Genomic DNA, 13,187 nt, shown 5'->3' with positions numbered 1-13,187 from the left:
AGCTCACATGTTTCTTTCATGTTTATTTTTTTAATGTAACTTTGTGACCTGTTGACTCAGTTCGTGCAGTTTTCAGGGACTTTCTGTTTCTCATGTTTTTACTGTAAAAGTGCCGTCAGATGGTTGTTGTTTCCTGCTGCTTCATGAATAATTCTGCAGTGAAACTGAATCTGAGCTGGACCCAAACAAACCTCACTGAGCTGATGTGTAAACTGGATCCAAGCAAGAATCAAACTGCATTAAAAACCTGACAGAAAACCTGCTCACTGACTTTCTCTCACTTTGACTCTGAAACTGTAACGAGAGACAACATTTAGACATTAACTGTCATTATGTAACAAGTTTGTACAGCTGTAGTCTCTTGATGCTACGAACAGAAAACAAAAAATAAATAACTTGGTCATAAAAAGGTGTCGGTGTAACTGGCTCAACCAGGACTTTGCACGAGGGCTCAGACAGCTGTGTTCATGGTCGTACCTCAGTATTTACAGAGTCAGTGACCAATCTAGGACTGGTTCTATGTTCCCATCAGGAAAAGAAAACAACTCACGTTTTCCATCAGACATCTTTGTGAAACCCACAGAAGCACACGAGAAGATCAAGTGAGACCAAAGTTTATTGAACCTGCAGAGAAACCAGATCACTGCTGTGGAGACGACAGCACACTTAGAAATAACATAAATAACAGCAAAGTTACTGAAGACATGAAAACATGGATTACATCTGCATTTTAGTTACATAACACTTATTATTGTTTATGTATAAATTACGTCTTGGTCATGCTTTTATTCTGAAAGGCCTGATGAAGAAAAATTCTTTTTTATATAAAAATTTAAAAACTAAATTAAGTTAAATTTTTCCAGCTTCTTTATATAAGAAAATAACAAAAACTCTCCATTTGAACTTTCTGGCCTCAGTGCTTGTGTGAGGTTTCCTTCATGAGGAGAACAAACAGAATATAAACCAGTGTGTTTACAGTGAATGTGTCAGGTCTGAGCTGCTGTGTGGACCAGTTAGAGAGCAGCAGCTGGATCCCAGTGGTTGGACTGGTGGACGACTTCAGTGAGGAGTAGATGACATTTGGCTCTGGTAGAAACTCTGCACACACAAACACACAGGAGGAGAATATAAGCACAAATTATTATTATTGGCTCTAATTAGTAAACACAGAGTGAGTCTATAATGCTGGGCATACACGCTGCGATCTTTGGCCCATTTTGAGCCGATTTTTGAGTTGTGTGACCGTTTTGGTGATCGGCCCGAGTTTGACCTTCATCGTGCATCGTGTAGTATACGTGGGGTAACGAGAAGCCATTAACACCTCACGACCAGCTCCCGATCATCAGTCGCTTGGTCGGGAGGATTTCAAACCGACGGGTCACCACAGCAGCTCACACTGCGCACGCGCAAACACATAAATGTTGGTGCGAAGACAGAGTAGCACAGCAGCGCAGCGTGTGATCTGGACACAAGCGATGGAGGAACTTGTAGAACTTTTGAAAGCTCATCCGAGCCTTTTTGATGTGCCCTCACAAAATTATCATAAACACAACAACCGTGAAAATAGTTGGATTTACATTGAAAAGTCATGAAAAGAGTTCGATGGACATTGCTGCTCAATCACAGCTGCCTGATCAATGCCCCATATCGGTACTCACTGTGGATTACTAAATATACACATCTATAATTGCTAAACAATATGGGGCAATTATGACAGATTTAATTAATAAAGGCAAAACTAGCTTTATCACAGGACGTACAACTCGAGGCAGTATAAGAAGGACCCTCCAGATAATTAATTGGATACAAACAAAAAAGGACAGTGCGGCCATAATAAGCCTGGATGCAGAGAAGGCTTTCCACAGTGTCGATTGGAGCTTCTTGTATGCCGTGCTTGAAAGGTTTGGCTTTAATAGAAATTATGCCCACATCACACCAGTTTTAGCCAATCTACATTGGCTCCCTGTTAAATATCCTATCAATTTCAAAATTCTCTTGCTAACCTTTAAAATCTTAAATCATTTGGCTCCCAGCTATCTATGCGAACTCCTCCATTTGTATATCCCTAATAAGGCGCTTAGATCTTCCAATCAAATGCTCCTGACGCAACCGAGGCCTCGTCTGAAGTCCAGAGGTGATCGGGCCTTTGCTGCCGTAGCTCCCAGACTCTGGAATAACCTCCCTCCTTATATTTGTTCCTCAGAGTCCATCCAATCTTTTAACTTGTGTCCTAAAACTTATTATTTTAGTCCGGCTTTTGATTCAAACTAGTATGCTATTTTGTGGCTAGTTATGTTTGTTTTTTTACCCATGTTGTTCATATTGTTTCCTGCCCTTCTTTTAACTGTTTCTTTTATTCTGTCTTATGCTATTGTGCTGATCAACTGTGAAGCACTTTGGTCAACTTTGTTGCATTATTATGTGCTATAAAAATACATTTTCATCTGATTTGATTTGAAATCTATTTACCAATCTCCAGCTCGAATTAGAATCAATGGTAGCTTAACAGAGCAAATCTCTCCCGAGAGAGAGAGAGGTACTCGCCAGGTTTGTTGTCTCTCACCTCTTCTCTTCACTCTATACATTGAACCGCTGGCACAGGCCATCCAACAAAGTGAGGAAGTGAGAGGAATAAATATTAAAGGGGAAGAGCACGTCATCAGCTGATTTTCATCTTATCATACTCTATTTAAAAAAATCCAAATCAAACTATAATTCCACTGTTTAATGTAATTCATATCTCTGCCAAAAACTCGAGGTACAAAATTAATGTGACCAAAACTCAGATACTTGCTTTCAATTATTGGCCGTCTGAAGAGGTTAAAATAAGTTTAAACTGAACTGCAAAACAAATAAGATACCTGGATGTAACTGTGACTAAACAATTGAGTGACCTTAATAAAACAAACAATGATGGACTGACCACTCAAATTAAACATGATCTAAACCAATGGTCAACGCTTACACTAGACTTTAGTGCAAGAGTCACAACAATAAAAATGAGTATCCTCCCACAGCTATTGTACCTTTCCCAATACCTGCCAGTTGAGATCTCAGTGGAAAAATTCAACAACTGTGATAGGCTCATCTCTAGATTTGTATGGAGCGATCAAAGGCCTAGAATAAAATATTCAAAATTAATACTGTCTAGGAAGCAAGGTGGTGTGAGACTCCCTAATCTAAAGCCCAAACCAGACCAGCAATAAAGTGGAGTGATCAGAACTTTAAATGGAAAGATATTGAAGTAAAAGTACAGGATGTCCCAGTCCAGACTTTTCTTGGAAGTTTGCAACTTAAGAAAACTTTCCTATAACGTCCCACACTCTAGAGATGGGGTTTCGGCAGAGTTAAACAAAGTAAGTTGGAAAGAGAGGTTAAGACGTTAAACTGGGCTGATTATGATGTTGGTGTTGTACCAAGTGGACATGACTCAGGATCCAGGAAGTGGGAACAAAAAGGAATAACAGTGATTTGTACAATAATGAAAGATGGCCATTTGAAGTGAGAAGTGGAGATTATATGGCACCAAGGAAAATTAATGAACGAACAAAACATTTAAGGTTTATGTCTATAACTTTGTATATCCATATATATATGCATGTAGGAAAAGTGTGTATATGTGCTGGAGAATATGAGCAATGTAGGCATGCATATGGTAGTTGATTATAATTGGCACCCACATCTTTTATTCACATTAGTTAAGTTTGTTTTGAATGCATGTTTGTTGATTTCTCCTGAAATGTCTGTGTTTAAACTGTGACATAAACTATTAAATAAACTATTAATAAAAACTACAGTGTCAAAAAGAAAAAAAACAATAAATGTGTATAAAGTGCTTTAAATACTCAGGTAAAGTAGAAAAGCAATAAGAACCAGTTCATTTACCGTTTAACAATCCTACTACTGCTACATCACATAAATATTGGCAGGCTGCCAAAGAGCTGTGAAAAAGAAGGAACTTCCTGTTTCAAGCAGAAACTGTGTCCACACTAACTCTTCTCCATTTTGTCTTCACCTCCATATTGTGTTGACTCTACACTTCAACGCAGTACATTTATTTCATGGCTAAATTATTTATGCATGTGTCTCTTTTGTTTACTGTCAGTAGCTTAAAGATCCACAGTTATACAAACTCATTATAAAACAATAATTAGAATTTATCCTAAAATGTAACCAAACATTAAAGCTCGGCTGATTTTCTCATCAACAACATCTTTAGAAACAAACATCAACAACCAGGAAGCAGCTTCACCTCTGATCACACACACACTCAACTCTGCTCACTCACCTGGAGGATCAACTCTCAGGTAGATGATGCTGATGGGGTCATTCTTCAAAAGGGCTCTCTCCCTCCGGCTTGTTCCTCTCCTGAAGACACGATACTTCTATTTCTCAGCATCTGCAGCTGTGACATCCTTCAGAATATGAGACACGTCTCCATCCTTCATCTGTCTGTCCTGCAGATCCACCCGGTTCTTAAAAGATGGATGCTGGTGATCTGGATCAAACTGCTTGTCTCAGTACTAAAGGACATGTTCATCTTCCAGGTCAGCTCTTCTTCACTCTATAACTATGAAGTTGTTGTTTGGAGCTCGACATGTCAGAAAGACGTCCTGTGCAGACTCAGCTGGGACGACTTTCTAGTCTGAAAGAGTGAAAGAAACACAGCAGAGAGGCTATGAAGGTCAAAGTGCAGTTACTCATTTTTACAGCAGCGATAATTAAGAGAAGCTGCAAACAGAGACATGTAGTCACTTAAGCAGAGAGAGCACAACAGACACTGGAAGCTTAAATTGATCAAAATCTGAGTATTGCTAGAGATGGTACCCTTCTCCTTGTATCTTTGCCCCACCGGAGATGTGAACTCAGGAAGGGCAATGAAGACAGAAGTCGAGAAAACAGGTTCAACAAAATGAGACATCAGTGAATCACCATGTTGGATCATGTCAGTATTTTAAAGTAAGTGACGTCTCAGATTAACGGGCTACAGTCAAAGTGTGTAAAACAAACGGTGGTGAATGGAGCAGCTACAAAGTTCACTTTTCTTCAGGTCAGAGTTTGTGGATCAGGTGCTTTATGAAGGTTTTAATGGTCATTACAGGAACTGTAATGAAAGAAACTGTAATGAGTGAAAGAAAACTGTAGAAGCAATTACAGGTTGAATCTGGTAGTTGGGGTTGTTAGCTAAGATACAGTCATTAAGAAGCGGCACAACTAATATATCTACGCGAGCTAATTTACGATGTGCACCGCTAGAGTGGCCATTTATTTTTTAATGCACCTTCTCAGATTAATTCACTGCGTGCCGTGCCATCAGTTAACGCTTCGCGTGCCGTGCCCAGGGTTGCCGACCCCTGTTTTAAACCATTTTAGCCTTGAGTGTCCTGTCAAACACAACAGACATTAAAGAGATAAGAAATAGATGCTTTTAAAAATCTATTATGTATAATTACAAACATACTAGTTAGTATATACCCATATTGCAAATAACTCTAAAAAGTGTTATTTAAAAGCTTGATTGCTGTTAGAGAAATAAATTTTAAAGCGATTCAGATGCATTTTGGGACTCTGCATCTTGTCAGAAGGAATCAGCTCATACTCAGAAAGAAGGAGATGTGACTGGTCTGACAGAACTCTGTACCTGTGTGATTACAGACCAATCATAAATGGACTGGAGGGAGAGGTCTTGAGTCCTCCCAGTTGCACAAGACGTGTCATCTCAGAGAGATCACCATACCACGGTCATACTTTATGATGCTCTCCAGTACAGCCTTCTGCTTTCCTCTATATTTGAATGCAATGTTTGCACCTTGTGTTCCACGTCGTTTATTTAAAGCTGATAATTGACAGAGCTACAGACCCATGACAGCCTTACACAGGTAGCCAGCAGCTATGACCAGCACTACTTGTGCAGTTAATAAAAGGACAGGTAATGTTTGTCACGCTGTTGCACACACAGCACGCTCGTTTGTTTCAGTTCGTCAGTTGCAACAAGACAGCTTACCAACGTGTACGTAATAAGCTAATACTCCTGTGTGCTGCACACTACAGTGTACGCTGTACACCTACTTACTGGGTTTGTCGCATCAGTCTGTGTCTCTGAGTTAACTTGTGTTTCTCCTACAGCTCCGGACCGCTAAAAATGCGCGTGCTCTTTGTGAGCTCGTTCCCGGCTCGTAACCAGCACGTTCTGCCGTCAAGGGCGATCATTGGTTAAATGTGATCATGTGACCGATCCTTTTATTTAACAAAACTGTGATTAATAGTCAAATATTATTGTTGAGGGGCACAGACAGGACTCCGCACGCACACACACATTAAAAAAATATATTTTTTAAAAAAGTTGCCTCAACAAAAGGGCACTTTGGGCACCCATCATGAAAGGGGCGGGTGCTCAAGCCCCTCTAGCCCCCCCCCCCCCCCCCCCCCTCCACGTGCCTGGTAGTAGAGGCGAGAGGAAAGTGACCACTGTAGTGATGGGTAGCTGACGCCTCGTGAAGCGTTTCAGCACATTCCCCAAACTGTATCGATACTGTGTCGACACAGTGTTGCTGTTTTGCTCCAAACTGACACCTGCTGGACCTTAAATATCATTGAAGGCAACTTACTTGACACTGATTCAATGACCTAGTCATTCTTGTACACTGTAAGGTATTGTACTGTCCATGGAATCAGTTTATATGTTTTACATTGCAAATATTGTAGATATCTTTAAAATATATTGTAAATGACATTAAGTGAAAATTGAAATGAAAGTATTGTGAATTTATTATAAATTTCTATTCAGAAAAATAGGTTTATCCAGTGTTTTTGCATTCAGTCTATTGCGGGGTTTTTTTAAACCATTTCCACAGCTTTGGAAAACTCACAGGCATAGATGAAGCTGGGGTACACAAACTGTAAAGCCAGGTGGAAAAGGTTCAGATAAGATGTCTTCTTATTTCCCAGTACGTTAAAGGATCCTCTGATCTTGGAATGTTTCTCTCCGACACTCTCCACAATACTAAGGGGTTGGCAGTCCTTTATAATAAAATTCAGGACTGCCTTGTCCAGAACAATCTTCCTAGATGCTTGATTTCAAAATAATAAAACACATACGAATAATTAAAAAAAAAAAAGATAATAAAGCTGTTCAGTGTCTATATAGGCCGACTTGTGTTCATTCTCGGTGTGTTTGTCTCCTCATTTTCATGTTTGGCTCTGTAAAGCCCAAACACTGAGGAGGTGCTTTTGTTTGTGTAAGAAAGCTCCGCAGAACAGATGCAACATTTAACCTGCATAAAATGAAATAAATAATCTACACTTCAAGTCACATTGCTGTTTTTCCTATTCTGATAGATTACACTGAAACAAACAGATACCTTATTTTCAGTTAAAAGATCAAAATGGTCCCACACAGCAGAAACTTTTCTTTTTCTTTTGGGCTCCATTTTGTTATGGAGAGATGTTTTTTTTTTTTTTATCTTTGCGAGAGTAATTTTGTGGGGGTTTTGGTGGCGACTCATTTCGTTGTTAGATGCGGATGCGGTACCTTTTAAACACAGTTTGGCGCGTTGGCAATGAGCGAGACAGCAGCTATATCAATCACGTGACTTTTTCTTAAAGCGACGCTCGCTGGGTGAGCTTGAGCGTCGGTGTGTCAGTGTTGCAGGACCCATCACCACAGCAAGATGTGTCAAGGGAGAATTACATTGCTTCGCTCGGTCATGATTTTCTGCTTTATCTTGCTTCCGGTTGCGGGTGAGACAACTGTTCAATTATTTTAAAGCCAATTTTGACATTGTAAATACACGCCACAAATTTAAGAAAATAAAAAAACCCTGACTGTCTAGGTAGTAGACAGTAGCTTGTTGTTAGCTTGACATAGCTAACAACAAGCTTAGCTCGGCTGCTCGATAGAAAAAGTGTCAAGAGATAAACCGAGGGCTTCGAAAATAGGGGCTCTATTGTATAGTAAGCGCTGGCTCGCGGCTCTGCCTTCTGATGCTTTGTTGGCATTTTACCGGCATAGCAAATAGCATATACACGGTGGTGTGATGGCTGGCTGTAAGGCGTTGGACGCTCACAGCTGATGCTAACGTTAGCATGTAAAACTTTTTTTTTTTAGCATGTAAAACGACTACAAATAACAAAGGCGTCCTCTGGGGGGGGGGGGTCCCTTGAGGAAACTTAAAGCTCTCTCACAGTTGTAACATTGTTTTGCTCTCGGAAATGAGACGAGGCTCGGCGAATGGCTTCTTAAAAGCCCTTAAAAAAGCAGGGCATCAAATTAAATCAAACTCTTGTTGCTCCTCTCCACGGAAATCCTTACTAAAATGTGAAAGCTTTGTAAGATCTGAAGATTGCTATTAGTACGGCTTATTTAAACCCCCTTTCCACGTTGGGTGACACTACCGTAACTCTTCAACGCTGTGCGGAATCTAAAAACGGTCCACTAAATCAGCGACTCCACACTCAGATATACAAGTGAACACCAACTGTCAGCAGTGTATGACAGGAAGTGCTTCTTGGAGCTCTACTCGGGGCCAAAAAGCATGTGGAATTATTTAGAAAAAAGAGTTGCCCATAATAAAATGCAAAATGTGCTTTTTATTGTAAGGTAGACCTCATAATAATTCCGCGGTTGTCTGAGGAGGGTTACTTTTATTTCTTGTCCTTGATTGTTCTTATGCAGCACGATGCAGGTGACGTTAGTTCTTCATAACATTGTCATGGCGGTGTTTTAGACAACTTACGTTGACCTTCTTTTAAAAAAAAAAAAAATATATATATATATATATATATATATATATATATATATATATATATATATATATATATATAGATATATATAGATAGATAGATCCAAATCACTAGATCAAATCTCCACGCACTGTTACATTATATGTAAAATAAACTGCATTAAACTGAGTCCAATTCCTCGGTGTATGCTTCTCGTCGTGTCGCACAACTCAGCGCCACCTACACCATTTTCCCCCCACAAAGAAGCTCTCACACAAGTGAAGAGCGACACCAACCAGGGCAGCAGCCATGTTTGCGAATTGTAACCAGACGTGGCCTCTTTATAACTCTGTGCTCCGTGTTTTACTTACCCCGACATGCAGAGACTTTAAACAGTAAAAGCAGCTCATTTGTGCCTGATCCCGCACGGTGTTAAACATTAAGCGGTTGAAAGCAGCTGACATACTCCGTTTTCTCGACGCTGAGTACTGAGTTTAAAAAATAGCTCCGATATCCACAGCCAGACCCACGTCGTCTTCGGGTACGGAACATCCTCGTTTAAAGTTTTTAAGAAAGCTGTTTTATCGTCCATTAACGATAACACAACCGAACTTCACCGACAGACGCCACGAAGCGATTTCAGAGACTGGAACGAAGGGTGGTTCCTGTCGATCCGATTACAGAACCGACAGTCTGTTACAGCCCTCCCCCTCCCATTTGAACGGAGTCGTGCACGCGGACGAACACATTTGCATAAACAAAACGAAAACGGCAGGACAAGCGCGCTCACGCTACCCACTAGAAGAAAACAAAACAACGTTAAGCCCCCTCCCCCAGCACCTGCAGAGTTAAAACACAGGGTTACCGTGGATGCAGTAGCATAGCAACACTGGTTTCTGTCAAGTTTACCACACTTTAGGTGGTGCAAGTTTTTGTCCCTGTTCTGTTCTACTTAATAACCTCGCAAATATTACATATTTCTGAGGACAAGAACAAAGACAACAAATAAGCAGTTGTTCAAAGGTGTTTGCAAAAAATACTTTTCCCTTTTTTTCCCCCCTAAATCTTTTCAGATTGTGTTTTTGTTTTATTTATGACACTGGGAGCTAAACACAAGTTGTTTTGTTTTGTTGCTTTATTGCTCTGAATTCTGTGGTTCCTTAACAGGTATGTGGTCACATTTGTGTGATTCAACCAGCATAAACCAGAGAGCAGTTGTGTCTGTTCCTAATTCTAATTCTTGGCTGATGTAGAAGTGACTGTTTCCTCTCTGCTCTGTTGTTTCATCTTTCAGACCAAGAAACTATCACGGCTCAGTCTGGACAGGATGTCACTCTGACATGTCGAGCTCCAAACAACAACCTCATAGTTGTAGAGTGGAGAAGACCTGACCTGGGAGAAGTCTTTGTGTATCGCAATAACCATTTTGATTCAGATGACCAGCATCCATCTTTTAAGAACCGGGTGGATTTGCAGGACAGACAGATGAAGGATGGAGACGTGTCCGTGATTTTGAAGGACGCGATGATTAATGACACTGGAACATATGAGTGTCGTGTCTTCATGGAAGGAACAAATCGCGGGAAGAGAGCTCATCAAACTATTGACCCCATCAGCATCATCTACCTGAGAGTTGTTGATCCTCCAGGTGAGTGAGCAGAGTTCAATGTGTGTGTGTGTGTGTGATCAGAGGTGAAGCTGCTTCCTGGTTGTTGATGTTTGTTTCTAAAGATGTTGTTGATGACCTCACACCTGTTTCTCACCTGCAGGTCAGCCAGAAGACACGAAGCGGGAAAAGGATAGATCTATTGGGCTGAAAGTTGGTCTTCCAGTTGGACTTGTGGTTGTTGTTGCTGCTGTGTTTGTTTGTTTTTTGATCTACAGAAGAGTTCAGCAGGATTCATACCAGCCTCCACCTGAGCCTGTTTGAATAATCAGACCTTTTATTATTGGTTCTCTTCCAGCTTCTCAGAGGGGACTCTGAGCATTCTGGGTAAACACATTTGAGGATATCCTAAAATTAATTTCCACGACATCCAAAGTTTGATGTTAAGTGTCTGAAATTAGACTAAACATTTATTTATTCCAAACATTTTTTTTTTTTGTTCTTTAGAAAATGTAAATTAGATTATGTCAGTGAAACAAGAACAGACTGAAATGTCACATGTGCCTTCACGAGGTGCCAAAAGAACAGTTTCATGAAAATTTAAAATGTTCTTTTTCTTTGGTGTAAAACCTCAACAAACAGACCAGCAGATATTTTCATATTTAAACGTCCATTTTAGAGGACATTATTCCATGACATCCAAGGTTTGATGTTAAGTATCTGAAATTAGACTAAACATTTATTTATTCCAAACAGATTTTTTTGTGCTTCAGGAAATTTAAATTAGTTATTATAAGTGAAACAGGAGCAGACAGACAGACCACTGTGCCTTCAAGAAGTGCCAAAATAAGATTTTCACGAATTTTTGTATTTTCTTTTTCTTTGGTGTAAAACATCAACAAACATTTTCATAGTTCATGTTTATCGTCCATTATAGAGTTTTTAAGAAGTAGAAAACTGTCCCAAAGTGAAAGTTGTGCCTTTAGCTCCTCACTCGCTCATCGACCTCCATGAACACCAGCTGAAGTCTTCTTCAAGAAGTTTATCAGACTAAACTTGTCTTTATACTGTGAGCTGTAGCTGCTATTTCCTGCTCTCGACCTCCTGCTGAGCTAACGTCTCTTTAACTTTACTTTTAATATCAAACTATCTGCTGCTTCACTTTAAACACATAAAACACTCATGTTTATATCACAGGAGCTTCTAATGTTTATTATATTCAGCTTTAAGCACTCCACGCACTTCTTAACTTTGTTATTGCACACTGTATTCAATATATTTATTTGTATGAGCAAGAATCCTGTTTAGTTTTTATCAGAAACTTTCAGGCCTGTTGACTCAGTTCATGCAGTTTTCAGGACTTTCTGATTCTAATGTTTTTACTGTAAAAGTGCCTTTAGATGATGGTGTCTATTATTATAACGATTTCTCTTTAAAGTATGAATTCATATTGTATTAATTCAAAGTCCATCAGTACGTATATTTACCTTATACAATTGCATCTGCTGCTGTTCCACATGAAAAATTTTAATATTAGGATATTAAATCATGTTCATTGTATCTCACAGTGACACAGACAGCTGTGAACATCCCATTCATAATCAATGATTCATTCTTCTCTGAACTTTAAAGAAACGCATTAAAATACATTTTTCTTCATGTGGTCGTCTGCTCTGAGTCACTTTATAAATCTGCATCATACTATATTTTACTCTTACTGTATGAAAACGTGCTGTGAGCGCTTCAGATATGACTCTCAGCTCTACGAGCCGTAATTTTTTTCTTTACTTTACTGATGAGCTTTCTGAAAATGGTCGTCTGTGTGCAGATGAAGACAGATGTCACAGATGTTCTCTTTATTGCTCCTGACAGATCATCAGACATCAAACTTCACAGTAACTAAGACTCATGTGTGAAAGTGTTCCTGCTGCTTTTAAATCTGTGGCTCACATTAAGTTCGTTATCTGCTCTGAAGAGGACTGAAGTGTGTTTGGGTTCACCACAACAACTCAACGTTTCCATCAGACGTCTTTATGAAACCCACAGATGCACACGAGAAGACGTTTATTGAACCCGCAGAGAAACCAGATCACTGCTGTGGAGACGACAGCACACTGGGGCTGTGTCCCAATTAAGAGACTGCACGCTTGAAGTACGCATTTTAAGTCCGGTTACGTCACCGCCACGCAACGACGGCTGTCCCAATTCGAAGTGTGCTTCAAATGCATACTCCAAATGCGCCGTCGATTTCCCCAAATATCAAGCGTGGTCTGGTGCACGCTTCGTGGTCCCATATAGCCCACAATTCATAGCGCGGCGGTGGGTGTGGAGACTTGTGCCGCAAAATACGGCAGAAGGGAGCGGCCGAAGAGGTTGTTTTTTTTTTTTTCCAAAACTTTATTGAAATCATCAAGCGAACAGTCAGTCATTCCAGTTCAGTTTGTACAGTAGACATACAAGGCAAATAAGAGTAACAATATACAGTACAATGAAAGAAGGATAAATAAATAAAGGATAAGAAAAGAAAAAAAAGGGGGGAATGTGACAGACTTCATAACAACTTTGTACTTCAAAGTTGTGACAGCTCATTCGTTACACATTTCTGAATGAACTTCAATCAATGATAAACCTTTTTTATTGGAAGTTAATTTAAGAGAGTTTAAGTAATATTCAATTTCAATCAAAAACAAATTAAATGATGGGGTTTAGTTTTGAAATTTACATTTATGTATATGGAATTTCCCTAATAAGATGGAGCGGCCGAAGAGTGAACTGTCAAAAGTACTGAATATGACGTCACTTACTTATGTGCGAATGTGTAATAATTAAAGTCAGTCATATATCCACAAACACAACAAGC

General features: G+C 39.7%; 1 protein-coding gene and 1 long non-coding RNA gene across 4 annotated transcripts in view; one reads left to right on the top strand and one right to left on the bottom strand.

Annotated features, from left to right (window-relative positions):
* Positions 1-598: 598 nt before the first annotated feature.
* The window catches only part of LOC112431480 (uncharacterized), a 103,356-nt gene continuing 90,767 nt past the window's right edge, over positions 599-13,187 (bottom strand). Inside the window, exons 5-6 of the long non-coding RNA XR_013096077.1 lie at positions 4,289-4,645; positions 599-1,098 (exon numbers count right to left, since the gene is read on the bottom strand). This is a non-coding gene — a long non-coding RNA (uncharacterized LOC112431480). The remainder of the gene's footprint in view (positions 1,099-4,288; positions 4,646-13,187) is intronic.
* LOC143415653 (uncharacterized) overlaps positions 7,600-13,187 on the top strand; it is a 47,102-nt gene continuing 41,514 nt past the window's right edge. Inside the window, exons 1-4 of one of the 3 annotated variants that reach the window (XR_013096074.1) lie at positions 7,600-7,740; positions 10,016-10,369; positions 10,491-10,762; positions 11,032-11,969. Coding sequence is in view for 2 of the 3 variants with exons in the window: in XM_076880983.1 (XP_076737098.1) it covers positions 7,671-7,740; positions 10,016-10,369; positions 10,491-10,651 (585 nt within the window). In the remaining variant the exon portion in view is untranslated. Of the gene's footprint in view, positions 7,741-10,015; positions 10,370-10,490; positions 11,970-13,187 lie in introns of those variants that run through there. The other 2 variants (XM_076880983.1, XM_076880982.1) reach the window with 2 other exon arrangements.

Source organism: Maylandia zebra, unplaced genomic scaffold, assembly GCF_041146795.1.
Source record: "Maylandia zebra isolate NMK-2024a unplaced genomic scaffold, Mzebra_GT3a scaffold02, whole genome shotgun sequence".
NCBI lineage: Eukaryota > Metazoa > Chordata > Actinopteri > Cichliformes > Cichlidae > Maylandia > Maylandia zebra.
The sequence above is the reverse complement of the archived record's forward strand: the minus strand, read 5'-3'. Positions and strand labels throughout refer to the sequence as shown.